At 37.5% G+C, this 14,429-nt stretch overlaps 1 protein-coding gene across 3 annotated transcripts in view; it reads left to right on the top strand.

The window, feature by feature from the left end:
• SLC36A4 (solute carrier family 36 member 4) overlaps positions 1-14,429 on the top strand; it is a 144,952-nt gene that overhangs the window by 84,722 nt on the left and 45,801 nt on the right. Inside the window, exon 1 of one of the 3 annotated variants that reach the window (XM_004051966.5) lies at positions 5,200-5,533. The exons of 1 other annotated variant lie outside the window; for it this stretch is intronic. In XM_004051966.5, coding sequence (XP_004052014.4) covers positions 5,479-5,533 — 55 coding nt within the window. In that variant the 5' untranslated portion in view covers positions 5,200-5,478. Of the gene's footprint in view, positions 1-5,199; positions 5,534-14,429 lie in introns of those variants that run through there. One more of the 3 variants, XM_055356060.2, reaches the window with a different exon arrangement.

The following is a 14,429-nucleotide window of genomic DNA, read 5'->3' as shown; positions in this document are numbered from 1 at the left end:
CATGTAAAAAATTTACCCTGTCCCAACCCAAATGAAAAAAAAAACATAATTTATAGTTGGTGATAAATTTTTACATGTAAAAACTTTAAAAGAAAATGTATTAGCAGTTGGGTAAATTAGTATTATTTTAAACCAATTTCTTGTGGGTCAATAGTCTTTAACCAAAAGGTTCTCTCTCATTTTGACCATGAAATTTCAAAGGACTTTTCAGAAAATTCACTTTCTTCATAGTCTTGCCCAGTCATTAAAAATTTAGAATCTAAAACTGCTATGTCCTCTGTCATAGGGATGATTGGCATTAAAGACAAAGAGCTTGAAAACAACTACAGAGCAGGAAAATACATGACTTTAAAAAACAATAAATATTATGGATGACTTTGTTGGATATTTGTCTTAATAAAAATTAGTATTTGGTGGAGACTATGACTTTTTCTTTTTGGAAATTTACATTTATTTTTATTATGCATTAGCTTAAATAATCAAATAAAACATAATACGAAATAAATTCTTGCCTTATAGCTTGCTACAATTTCCTTTTTCAAGAGGCAAATATTTTGAACTCTTTTGGTAATTCCATTTGGTATTTGCCTTCCTATTTCTAAATGACATGCTTATAGCACTATTAATTTTTTCAATTTTAGATACTATTTTTTCACAACTATGAAAAGTGAGAATTTAGCTCTTTTACATAATCCTTCATACAGATAATTTCTCCTCACTCCACGCATATCTTCAGAGAGTTATAATACATTCTCCACTATATTCACATTTTTATTATTATGCCTTTGCATGTATTATTCACTGCCAAGGCAAAATGGTATACTACACTTTTGTTTCTTTTATGACTATTATGTTAACTGGAGTTAGTTGCCTTTTTTTTTTTTTCATCTGCTTGGCTTTCTTCACATCTGTGGCTAAGTTTTCTCACCCTCCCTACAGCTCTAAATAATGTATCTTTGTCCAATTCTGCATCCTTTTCAGATTATCAATCAGTTTCACTGTTTCTTTTGTCCTTGGGGATAGCTGTTCCTGGTGCCTTCTATCTTCTTGACCCAGTTTGGACTGGTAGCTCTCTAGGCCCAATGCAAAACTGTGATACTGGAACTTCCTTTTGGCATCCTCTTGGGAGTTCCTCTCTCCTTTGCTGAATTTCTGGTTTCCTGAATCCCATGTCTCCTTCTTTCTAAGTTTATTCCTTAATTTTGGTGGAGAATTTCTCCAGTGCTTTCTAAGAAAGGGCACATGGGAAGTACACATTGAGCTTTTATGCATATTAAAATGTATTTATTTTACTGTTTCATTTGATTGATAGTTTGGTTAGGTATAGAATTCCAAGTTGGGTGTGTTTTCCTTCAGAAGTTGAAATGCTATGCTCCATTTCCCTCTAGCTAGCTTATGATGTTACTACTGAGTAGTCAGATGTGATTCCAATTGAATGTGATTGCCTTCACCCCCATTTTTTTTTAATCTGGGGAAGCTTTTAGAATCTTCCTATTATTCTCAAATGTTCTAAAAACTTTTCAGTGATATATCTTGACTTAGGTCTGTTTGCATTTGTTGTATTGGGCATTCAGTGAATTCTTCAAATCTGGAAACAAATGTTCTTCAATTTTGAGAAATTCTGTTACATTATTACTTTGATTTTTTTCCTTCTCTCTTTAATCTCTTTCTGGATTAAGATATTGGAATTGCTGGATGGATCCTTTCATTTTATTTTTTTCAATTTGCTCTTTTTTATGGTCCTTTGGCTCTACTTTCTGTTCCCTGATTATTCCTTTTTTTTTTTATGTTAGTCTATTCCTGTCTCATAGATGCAATATCTTTTTTAAAAATCTACTTGAGAATATTGCAGAGGCTTGTTAAGAAGTTAAACTTCTGCTATCTGCATCATTTCTCTTTTCCAGGCACTTAGTTTTCAGTTTTTTTCAGTTTGCTAAATCTGTCATAAAGAGTTAAATAAAATCAAGTTATTCTTAATAAAAGTAAGGTTGTCAGGAACAATCACTCCAACAAAGAACCTCTTAAGAGAACCAGTGCTGATCAGCATGTTTCCTAGGTTCATTAACAGAATAGAGAAGTCATTAAGCCAGATATTAATGAGAAGATGGTGAGAAGCTTGTCTCTATTTCCACTGAAAACAGAGAAGGATAAAACAGCCTTAGGATACAAAATGAGTAATATTTTACATAGAGGTGAATCAAATAGAGAGGATACATAGGATTTGGTCTGCTCAGCTGTTCCTTTGGAAAACTGTTTCCTTCTCCACAATGTCATCCACGTGGTTGTATCAGGAACTACCACAATATATGACTTTGTCCAACACTCACTTACTTAACTAGTCCAGGGGTGGGAATCTGATCCAAGATGATTCAATCACAGTTCTTCCCTAGGAAATGTTTAAAAATGAAACCGAGAAAAAGAGACCAGTATGTTTCTGATAATTCAAACTCTAAGATAAAAGAATTGAGAGCTTTTAGGAAACATGTTTCCTACCAGGTGAACCTGAGAAGCAGAGGAGTTCTGCAGTGGAAACCTGCACAGACACACAAGCAGATGCACAGAGAAAAGCGATCACTGAAGAAGAGAGTCTCAGAGGCATAAGAATCAGTTGTCCTGAGCCCGGTCTCATCTCTGTTCTAGCAATCTCAGTATCCTCATTAAATTCCTCTTTTGGCTTAAGCTAGTTTGAATTGGCCTCTGTATTGCAATAAAAAAAAACTATAGCTAATATGCTCACTTTATTTGATGCTTCCTGTGAATCAGGCAATGTGTTAATGCTTTATATACTTTATCTCATTAAATCTTCACAACTTGTAAGGTTGGTGACATTATTTTTCACATAAGAAAACTTTAGAGATCTAACTATTATATAAGAGACAACTCTATCTAGATGTTCCACAGGTGTCTAAAACAGAACCATTTCTCTATCTGTAAAAGAGGAAAGGCTAGATTCACTGCTGGAAATGCTCTTCCCTCTACACACACCCAGCCAACTCCTTCTTACCTTGATGTGTCAGCTTGAGTGTCCTCAGATAAGACTATCCCATCTTCTCAATCTAAAGTAGGTTCCCTGGTGGTACCCTGTTATTTTCGTAACCAACAATTGTAATGACATATTTAGTATTTTGTTTTGTTCTGTTCTCTCACATGCTATATACTATGAACTCCATGACAGTAGGGACCATAACAACATTATTTGCCATTCTAGCCCCTGCATCTAGCATACTTCCTGATATATGGAAGGTGCTCCGTAAAATGTGCTTGAATACATTAAAGACTTCTAAATGTTTCCTTTCATATACCTATGAGGCTATATTCAGTAACTTTCAACAACTGTTCATTGAGTGACTGGTATGTGTAAGTCACTGTGCTAGGCCTGTTTGGACAAAGACAAATACAGTTAATTCCTCAACAGGCCTAGCACAGTGCCTTGCACATAATAGTATACAGCATAGTATAAAGCCCAGAAAGAGGAATAATTATAAGTGGAGAAGTGTTGTAACAGAGATACGAACAAAGTGCTGCAGTTGCAAAGAAGGAAGTAGTTAAGATGTGATGCAAGAAGTTAAAGTCAGGAAAAGAAATGAATTTCCAGGGTTCAAATTGTCACATTCTGTATAATGTCTCTATTTTGATACAGCTGTACTTTATATCTGCTTCTAATTTATAAGACCTGGAGTAGAAGTCCTAGTAAATATGTTCTCAAGTAGAGATGCATGAAAAACATATTTCTCTTGAATCTTATGATCATCGTTATCACTTGCTTTATCTCCACATCACTGTAAAGACATTGGGCCTCCTGCCTCAGCCCAAGCCTCTTCAAAAGATTTCAGGCCTATACTACAAGTCAAACTTTTCTTCCTTCCATATTGCCAGATCTGCTTTCCCTGAAGCTGAGATTAGGGGACAATGACTTTTGATCCCTTTTAACACTCAAAGGATAATGTTCTTTTAAGATGCTGTCCCACATGTTCTCATTATAATGAGTGGTTTATGGAAAATTACCTTGGTCCTATAATTTCTGTCTGATGCCTATCTTCTCTCCTGCTGATCTTTAACCAGGTGATCCACCCCAACACAGGTTAGGGAACATTGCTCTAGCTATGTTCCAGAATAGATTTCTTCTTCTTCTTCTTTTTAAAAAAAATCTCCTTTACCCCTTTATTTGTCAGGAACACTTCAAATAAAACCTTCTTTTGGGATTTGCATGTGTATGTATGTGAACAAATTGGGTTCACTTAAAGGAAAAAAAAGGGGGTTGGCAAACTGTCATTATCACTAGTTATCTAGTGAAAGCCTACAGAGGATGCAACAGGAGGAAAGATGTAGATAGTATGTAACTGCGCCTTTTTAATCTCAGAATTTTAAATATTTAACACCATTGCCATATAGTTACATCAGTGACTGTTAATCAGACCCACTCCCCCCCAAAAAAACCCTTTCCTAAAGCAACCCCACTGAATGAAATGGACACAAATAAGAAGAATTGTCTGGTGTACTGACTTCCAAGAACTATGAAGTGAAAAAAAAATGAAAGCAATTTTAAAATTAAAATAAATATTTTCCTTTTAAACCAAAAGCTTGCTTCATCCATTGATTCATCGAATATTCATTGGTACCCATCTGGGAGGCCAGCTTTGCATATTTTTCGAGAGCTCCAGCTCTGAAGGCAGAAGGATTCTTCTTCTGCCATGTACAAGCTTCCTGTCCCCAGACTCGTTACTTACCTCCGTGCCTTAATCCCTTCATCTTTAATGTTAATGTAAATATTAGAATTATCTCACAGATTGTAGTCAGAATTAAAGATAATGTATGTATGGTGCTTAGGAGTATTTGAAACTACATCAGTGCACTTAGTCTTTACCTTAATTTTCTTTCAGCACCACGGTCAACGTCAAATATCTGGAAGGACATTGAAATATCCTGAAAGTGAAATTGTATATGACTTAATTAAATTCTATTTAAGTGTCTCCTGTAACTCTAACTATAGAAACAGGGAGACGAATAACCAGAGTAGTCAGAACCTCAGCATGGGTAGGGGACAAATCCCGTCCTTCTTCGCATTCTCCAAGGTGACTTACAGAACGCTAACGCCTTGCATACGGACAGGCGCCCCAAATTTAAGTTCGCCGTCATCTTTAAAACCCCCAGGGAGCTATGGGCCCGGGTCTCGGCCAGCTCTAAGGTCCCACCCTCGCTGATCTCAGGTTACCCAACCCTCCTCTCGGGTTACCCAACCCGGCCTCGCAGCAGTCCTCGGGTCTTCGGCCCTTCCCGCCCCTCGCCGGCAGTGCCCGCCGAGCCGGGCTGTCCCACTGCGCATGCTCCTCGCCGCGCGGTTGGGGAACGCCGGGGCAGGGAGGCGGGCACCAGGCGCGGGTCCCTCCGGGCAGGGGAGGTAGGGCTGGGCCTGACGCCGGCCACGCAGCGGCGGGAGAGTGAGCACCCGGGCGGCGGCGTCCTGGAGACCCGCGAGAGATGGAAGCGGCGGCGACGCCGGCGGCTGCCGGGGCGGCGAGGCGCGAGGAGCTAGGTCGGTGTTGTGGGTGGGCAGGGACCCGGGGCTGACGTGGGCGGGGGTCTGTGCGGGGGTCGGGTGCGCCCATACCTCCAGGGGCCCCGCGCTTGGCCACGGCCGGGAGGAGGCGGACCCTGCCCTGCGCCCGTCCGCATCCGGTTTCCACTGGGAAGGACGTGGGGCCGAGTGGGCGGCGGTGTGTGTGTGTGTGTGTGTATGTATGCATGTGTGAAAGCTCTTGAGGTTGTGGGACTAGCACGGGTTCTAATTTAAACCCAGCAAACAAACCTCCCCAGGACGTTTGGAATGAGTTGAGGCCTGATTGCTAACTGACCCCGTGGTCAGCATCCGCAAAGGAACCGGTTATCTGACCCCGAGAACTTGGTCAGACGAAGCCCAGGCCTGAATAGGGCGTTAAAATATGTGTGTGTGTGTTTGCGCGCGCGCGTGTGGGTGGGTGTGTGTGTTGAGTGGGGCGGGACCCTGTGGGTACACGTCAAAGACTCCAGAGCCTGCGCCGTGACTCACGGTTTTTTTCCCAATGATGCTTTAAGGAAGTTACCATTGTTCTGCTTTTCAAATGCTGCAGCCCAATTCGGAATCTCCAGATGAATCCTCATTTTACTCCTTGTTATCCCAGAGTTTCGAACAGGTCGTGCTGACCAGAATGAACAGGAGATACCTGTAGCTTGCTCACTAGGCAAAGTTTGTTTGTTTTTTGCTGCTTTCCTCCCATCTTGTTTCTTGGCGACAGGGCGTGTTTGTTTACGGTTTCCCGCTGTCCAAAATAAAAAAGTAAGGATCAGGGTGGTAAAATGATCGCTGTCCCAGTTATATGTACTGTACTTGGGAGTATTTTTCTTTCGATGCTGATTAAATGTAATTAAAAAATTAAATCTAAATGGAATCTTCAAGAAAACCGTTGAACTTCAAAAAATACTGTATAAGTAACTGATAGGTTGTTGTTATTCCTCTAATAGCCTGCAGGGCACTTTGCAATGGAATTGTTTTCAGGCCGTAATAATGGTAGAAACAATAAACTTAACATTTTATTGCCTGCTTACTGTGTGCAAACACTGTGCTAAGTGCTTTACCTATGCATTGTCTTTAATCCTCACAGCAATTGAGATAGGTGCTATCATGATCTCCATTTTATAGATATAGTAATTTTAAGCTTATTAATGGCAGAACCTAAAATGTGAACTCAGGTTTCATTCATTAATAACCTGTCTTAGTGAGGATATGGAGAAATGGGTATTCTCATGCATTGCTGGCAGGAAAGGGATAATATATTTATCCTTAAAAATGTACATATCGGCCGGGCGCGGTGGCTCACGCCTGTAATCCCAGCACTTTGGGAGGCCGAGGCGGGCGGATCACAAGGTCAGGAGATGGAGACCATCCTGGCTAACACGGTGAAACCCCGTCTCTACTAAAAACACAAAAAATTAGCTGGGCGTGGTGGCGGGCGCCTGTAGTCACAGCTACTCGGGTGACTGAGGCAGGAGAATGGCGTGAACCCGGGAGGCGGAGCTTGCCGTGAGCCGAGATCGTGCCACTGCACTCCAGCCTGGGCAACAGAGCGAGACTCTGTCTCAAAAAAAAAAAAGAACAAAAAAATGTACTTATCGTTTGACCCAGCAATTCTCCTTCTGAATATTTCCCGAGGAAATAAGTAATGTAACCAATACGTATATCAAGAGGTTTTCATTATAGTATATAGAGCAAAGCTGTTAACTAAAGTACAATGAAAGGAAATTGGTTAAATTGTGGTATAGTTTTATACTGCCTACCATTAAAAGTGATATGGAAAGATGTTCAGCATGTACATTTTCTTTAACTGAAAAAAGTTTCAAATTATTTCAGTTTTTTTAAGTTTTATATTTTCATTAATTCAACACATATTCATTGAGCTTCCCCTAGGCACTTGAGATACATCGTGAGCAAAACAGATAAAAATTCCTGTTCTTAATGGAGCTTGTATTTAGTAATGGGAAGCAGAGAGTAAGCAGTAAAGACAATAACCAGTTAATTATATAGTATGTTAGGTGAAAAGTGCTATGGAAAACAAGAGCAGGGTAAGGGAAATCAGGAATGAGGGTGGGGGCTAGGCAGTTTACAGTATTTTATAACATGGTTGGGATGGGCCTTATTGAAAAGGTACAATTTGAGTAAAGACTTGGAAGAGGTAAGTGAATTAGCCAAATGGATATCTGGGGAACGACTACTCCAGGCAGAAAGAATAACTAAAGGAATAGCAAGGAGGCCAAAGTAGCTGAAGCAGAGTGATGGAGGTGGCGATGAGGCCAAATTATGTAGGGTCTTGTAGGTAGTGTAAACTGTGACTTTTACCCTGAGGGAAGGGGGGACCAATGCAGGGTTTGAACAGAGGAGTGTCATGATCTGCCTTGTTTTAAAAGGATTGCATTGACTGCCATGTGACAAATAAACTGTAAGGGGGCAAAAGTAAAAGCAGAAGAATATTTCAGTAATTCAGGAAAGATATGGGTGTCCTTCAGAGCAGTATAGTAGTGGCAGTGGAGGTGAATAGACATAGTTAGCCTCTAGGTATATTTTGAAAGAACCAGTGTGATTTCCTGACAGAATGGATGAGGGTTAGAGAGTAAAGCGGAGGAGACATGGAAGACTCCAGGGACCTGAGTATCTAGAAGAATGAAATTGTTATTAACTGGGATATTATGGTGGTTTTGTAATATACCTACGGAGTCTTTGATGTTTTTCTCTTAAGTAGGAGAAACTTAATTTCCTTCCCTTCGAGTGGGGACTGGACTTAGTAACTTGTGTCTAATGAATAGATGATGGTAGGAGTGATGATGTATGACTTCAATACTAGATAATAAAGTGCATTGTGCCTTCCTCCTTGCCTTCTCTTTTTGAATCATTCACTTGAAGGGAAGCCAGCTGTCATGTTGTGAGGAGACTCAAGCAGCCCTAAGGAAAGCTCCATGTTGCACAAAACTGAGGGCTCCGGACAATAGCCATAAATTGTTATACAGCAATAGATAACTAATACAAATGTGTAAAGTTGCAGGAATAACAGGCTTGCTGGTGAAGACCAGTTCAGTTTGGGGCATGTTAAGTTTGAGATGTCCATTAGATATCAAAGTGCACATGTCAAGTAGGCAATTGGATTTTATGTCTAGCCTTAGTGAAAGGTCTGGTCTGGAAATGTAAATTTGGATGTTATCAGCATATAGATAGTATTTAAAGCTAGGAGACAGAATGAGAACATGATGAGAGTTGTTTGTGTGTATGCGTGTGTGCCTGTGAACATGTACTCTACAATGTTAACAGTAGTAATTTGTGGGTAATGAAGTAATTTTTAATTTCAGAAATGTTTATATATTTTCTGATTTTCTACAATGACCAAGTGTTATTTAATTTAAAAAAAGAATTTCCAAAAATGGGCATTTATGTAAAAAGCACTGGTAGAGATGTTAAGATACAGGTTCTCGTAAGGTATGTAAATAGCTTAGGGTCTGCACTTTGTTTCCTATCCCATAGGGACCTCTGGAAAGTTTCTTGCTGTGTATATTTCTTCCACCTCAGAAATGAACAAAATAGTAATGGTTCTTATTTTATATCTAGAGAGTACTTTATAGATTCGGGTGACAATATTATGTTATTTTAAAAAATGAAACTATTTATACTTTCTTTTAGTTTTTCTGTTGCCAAAATACAAGTGATTTTTAAATTTTATTATAAAAGTAATGCAAGTTTGCTACAACTATTTTTTTTTTTTTAACATTTTCCAGAGAAGGAAAATGATCCAATTGTCCATCTATATTCTGGTAAACTTGTTCACATTTTGATATATTTACTTCCCCTTATTTCTACTTAATTTTTAAAAACATGATTGTAATCATATTGCAGATATTCAACTTTTCCACTTAGCATATGATACACTTTTCCCTGTTTTACTCAGACCTCACAACCATAATTTAATGTCAGTGCAATATTTCATAAAGTAACTGTGCCTTAGTTAATTTAGTAATTTCTTGATTGCTGTATGTTTAGGTTGTTTCCCAATTTTCAACATCAGTAATGTTTTAATGAACATTCTTGTGCAAAATCCTCTTCCGCATACACTAGCTTGCCAGAAGTAGAATTACTAGGTGAAAGAAATAAACATTTTTAAGACTTTAATACATAGGATATTGCTAAATTAATGTGATTTTAGAACATTCTGTCTACAACTTGAAATTTATATTGGTTTTAGGCTTGAAAATTGAGATTCAAACAATTTTCTTGGCAAATAAGAGAGCATACAAGCACTGCGTAATTTAAGAATGTTCCATTTGTATGCACCATTAATGTATCCCTATGGTGTACTATGTAATACACCTAACATCAGATATATGGTGTATAATAAATGTTGTATAATATTGAATCAAGCTAGTGTTTCTTATTTATATATAATTTCTCCACTCATAAATAGGTAGCACACCTATTCCTTAATAGTGTTTTAGTTTATAAGGCATGATTAATTTTTACAATAATAATCACAGCATTTTCCAGAGCTGCCCAATTTAGTACTTAGCCAAAAATTACAGCAAAACATTGGGCGAAAATAATAGACATTATGTGTAATGTAAATTGGGTTCTATAATCTTTAATTCCTTTGGGGTGTCAGTTTTTATTTCATATATTAACTCTGTTTACTATGTTGAGTTGTTAAGTGTTTATCTCCCTCACTAATCTCTATTTCCTTCTGGCAGATATAACATGTTTTGCCCATCTTTGCATACTCAATCTTACAGCACAGTTTATAGGTCATAAATGCTCAGAACTATTAATTATTATCAAATTATTTCTAATTTTTGTCAAAGATTGGCATTTAAAAATCCCATACAGCTTAATATGCTTCTAATATATGGAGGAAGACAAAAAAAGTGTTTATTGATTACTTATTTATGTGCCAGGGTCTAGGCTGTATGCTTCATATACATTATTTCATTCTTCATATTCTATCTATGTAACATATATGTAATGTATATAATAACTTCATATACATTATCATTTGTGATGACATCACAAAACTCCTATGTAATAGAAGTTATTATTTTCATTGTACATATGAGAAAATAGGCCCAGAGGAATCTGGTTAAAATGTAAATCAGATGATATCACTCCAAGGCCCAAAACTCTCTAGTGCTGTGCTGTTCAGTACAATAGCCATTAGTTATATGGTTATTGAGCGCTTGAAATCTGGTGTGTTCAAACTGAAATATGCTGTAAGTGTAAAATACATGCTGCATTTCAAAGACTTAGTATGAAAAATAGAATCTAAAATATCTTAATTTTTTACTGTTGATTACATGTTGAAATGATATTTTAGATAATCAAGTTAAATAAAATATTAAAATTAATTTCACCTGTTCCTTTTTTCTTTGTAAAAAAGTTACTACAAAAATTTATATTTGTGTAACGTAAATTTACATTTATATTACATTGCATTCCTACTGGAAGGCACTGCTCTAGTGGCTTTTCATGTCACGTAGAATGGTCTACAAGGCTATGTGCAGTCTGCCTTCTGTCACCTCTGATCAGATCTCATCCCCTACTCCTCCCCCGCACTCATTCCTCTCTGGCTACCCTGCCCTCCTTGTTCCTTAAGCACACCAGACTCCCATCCTGAGGGCCTTTGCCTTTGTTCCTGCTGCCTAGATTACTCTCCCTCCCACAGGATATCCACGCTGCTCACTCCTGCTCCTTCTTCAGGACTTCTTTGAAATGCCACTTTCTCAGTGAGGCCTCCTTTGGCTGTCTCTCCAAAATTAGAGGCTCTCTGTCTCAATCCTTGTGTTTCTCCTTAGCACTTAACACTATCCAACTTATCTCTGTTTTACTTATTATCTTATTGTCTCTTTCCTTCACTAGAATTTGAGCTCCATGAAGGCAGGATTTTTTTTTGAGTTTTAGTAATTATTCTCAGCATCTAATGGTGTTTAACGTATATTAGGGCCTCATTAATATTTGTGAAATTGAATAGGAAACCATTGTAACCTATTTAATTGAATACATTCAGTTATGAGGCAGAGAACTTTTGTGTTGAGGGACTGTTGTTAGTGGATATTAGTGAGGATGACATTCTATTAATAGGGGTTTTTGAGAAGGGCCAGAAACCAGTAAATTTTGTGAGAGGGCTCATTTCTCTTTGCATCAGCTTCCGTAATGTGTTCACCTATAATGCTGTTGTGCATAAAAGCCATCATAGTCTTTGACATCCTTTTCACTAGCAAACTAAAAGGTCAGCCATGGGAGTCTATTGTGCCAGGAAAAACAACTCCTGGTAACCACTTTCATATATATGTCTTTCAGGGAATTCCACAGGCAGTTCCCAGAGAGAGTATGAATGCTAATTCTTTACCTCATACCTCACTGCTTTTCATCTGACATCACAGTGTGAAATAACCAAGGGGAGGATATGGTGGTAGTGATGGGTGCTGTCTTTCTTGAATCTGAGCCAGAAACCTTCCATAGGAAAGGGACGCGATTCTCGACAACACTGATGAGAAAACTTATCAAGCTTTCCAGCTTAATCTTCTGCCATATACATTTACCTTCAGTTTCAGTGACATTAAACCAACCTAAAGTTTCTCAAGCACGCAATTGTATTCAAGCCTGGAATGCCCCACTCAGCCTTGCGACCAATGCCAGGGCTAAAAGCTCTCCTAAAAAATTAGAGTTAAGTATAAGGAAATCATATTACTGCATTTTTCTGTAGTGTATACCTAAATTGGAAACAAAAATACAATTTAGCATGTTATATATAGTATTACCTGGAGCTTCTAAAAGTTATAAATGACTAGTTGACTCTATTTATTAATCTAATGTTCAGAGATCTAGGTATATATAGGCTCTTACGAAGTATTTCCTAGATATTTCTAGTTAGGTGTCTTTCAATTTACTCTTTAGATTCAAGAGCTGTTTTATATCATTCAAGTTGATATGCTCAGTCTTAAAGCCTGATTGCTTTACCTTTTCTTAGTTTACTTAGTTTAACAGATAAACATTTTTTAGTATGTAATGTTACCTCTCTGTAGACTAAAACTGGAGGGAAAGTCTTAGAGATTTTTCAGATGCAGTTAGAAAAATGTATTTACTGGGAGGCGGAGGTTGCAGTGAGCCAAGACCACGCCATTGCACTCCAGCCTGGGTGACAGAGTGAGACTCTGTCTCAAAAAAAAGAAAAATGTATTTAAGCGCATAGTTAGAACTTAGCTAGTAACGTCACATTGCATGGTTCTTTAATGGTAGAATCAAAATAGTAAATAAATATGTACTTCTTAAATTCCTAACACTATTAAGAAGTATTTTTATCTCAAATTATTTAAACTTCGAAAAATTAACTTACTTTAATCTCATTATAAGAGAGTTAAAGGAGTTTCCTGGAATAATTCAATAAAAAAATTTTTTGTGGGCACATAATTGTACGTATTTGTGGAGTACATAAGATATTTTGATATAAGCATACAATATGTAATGATCAAATCAGGATAATTGGGATATCCATTATCTCAAATATTTATCCTTTTTTTGTGTGTGTTGGGAACATTTCAAATCCATTTCTCTAGTTATTTTGAAATACATAACAAATTATTGTTAACTACCATTGCCGTATTGTGCTATAGAACATTAGATCTTATTACTCCTACCTATCTGTATTTTTTGTACCCAGGAATAATTAAATTTTTGTTAAGGTTTTAAACGTGAAGGATGAGATGAATTTAAAGCAAATATATATATGAAAAGCTATTTTTCACAGTAAGTCATGTTTAATGTTTTCTAGAAAATGTAACATTGAAAATTAATGACTTTAAGAAGTAAGGAAAAGTGTAATAATAGGGATCACACTGTTGAACAAAGTTAAATAAATATGATAGCTGCTAAACAATGTGAGTTTGTTCAGAGTGACGGAGGTCCCAACTAATTTTTACTTCGGATTCTGAACATTGTAATACTATTTTTAAAAACTTAATTCTGTGAATTACAAAACTAGTATTTATAGGTAATTTTAACAATTCTAGATTTCCATGTTTATTTTAAATGATATTAAAAATAAACTCTTCAATAATGCCATTACAAATAAACATCATTTAGAGTTCATATTGTTGTTAAAGATATGAAAAAACTTACCATTTTCCGTACTTTCCTTACTGCTGTGATCTCTTGGGCAGTGTGCTTTAAATAACAGATTGTTCAGTTTTTGAAATATTGGTAGTGATAACTATCTTTATTGAGGACAGATAGTATGCTTAGTACAGCACAGAACATACTGCACACTCCCTGACAGAAAGAAATCAGAAAGGTCAAATAACTGATAATTTGGATAAGCTAAATGAATAAAAGCAAATGAACTCTAGTCAGCAAGGGCAGTGGAGTACATTTAGGAATAAAAATATTAACATATTGGTGGTTGAAACTGAAGTTCATACAACTAATAATGATGGTTGTTATGGATTAAATAGTCCCCCCACCCCTCAATTTATATGTTGTCATAGCCTTGCATACCTCAGGATGTGACCTTATTTAGAAATAGAGTCATTGTACCTGTTATTAGTTAAGATGAGACCATGGCCAGGAGCAGTGGCTGATGCCTGTAATCCCAGCACTTTGGGAGGCTGAGGCACCTGAGGTTAGGAGTTCAAGACCAGCATGACCAACATGGTGAAACCCTGTCTCTACTAAAAATACAAAAATTAGCTGGGCGTGGTGGTGCACGCCTGTTATCCCAGCTACTCTGGAGGCAGAGGCAGGAGAATTGCTTGAACTTGTGGGGGCGGAGGTTGCAGTGAGCCAAGATTGCGCCATTGTACTCCAGCCTGGTCAACAAGAGCAAAACTCTGTCTAAAAAAAAAAAAAAAGATGAGGCTTTGCTGGAGTAGGG

Source organism: Gorilla gorilla, chromosome 9 (assembly GCF_029281585.2).
Source record: "Gorilla gorilla gorilla isolate KB3781 chromosome 9, NHGRI_mGorGor1-v2.1_pri, whole genome shotgun sequence".
NCBI classification, from domain to species: Eukaryota; Metazoa; Chordata; class Mammalia; order Primates; family Hominidae; genus Gorilla; species Gorilla gorilla.
This window is presented reverse-complemented; position numbering and strand designations above follow the sequence as displayed.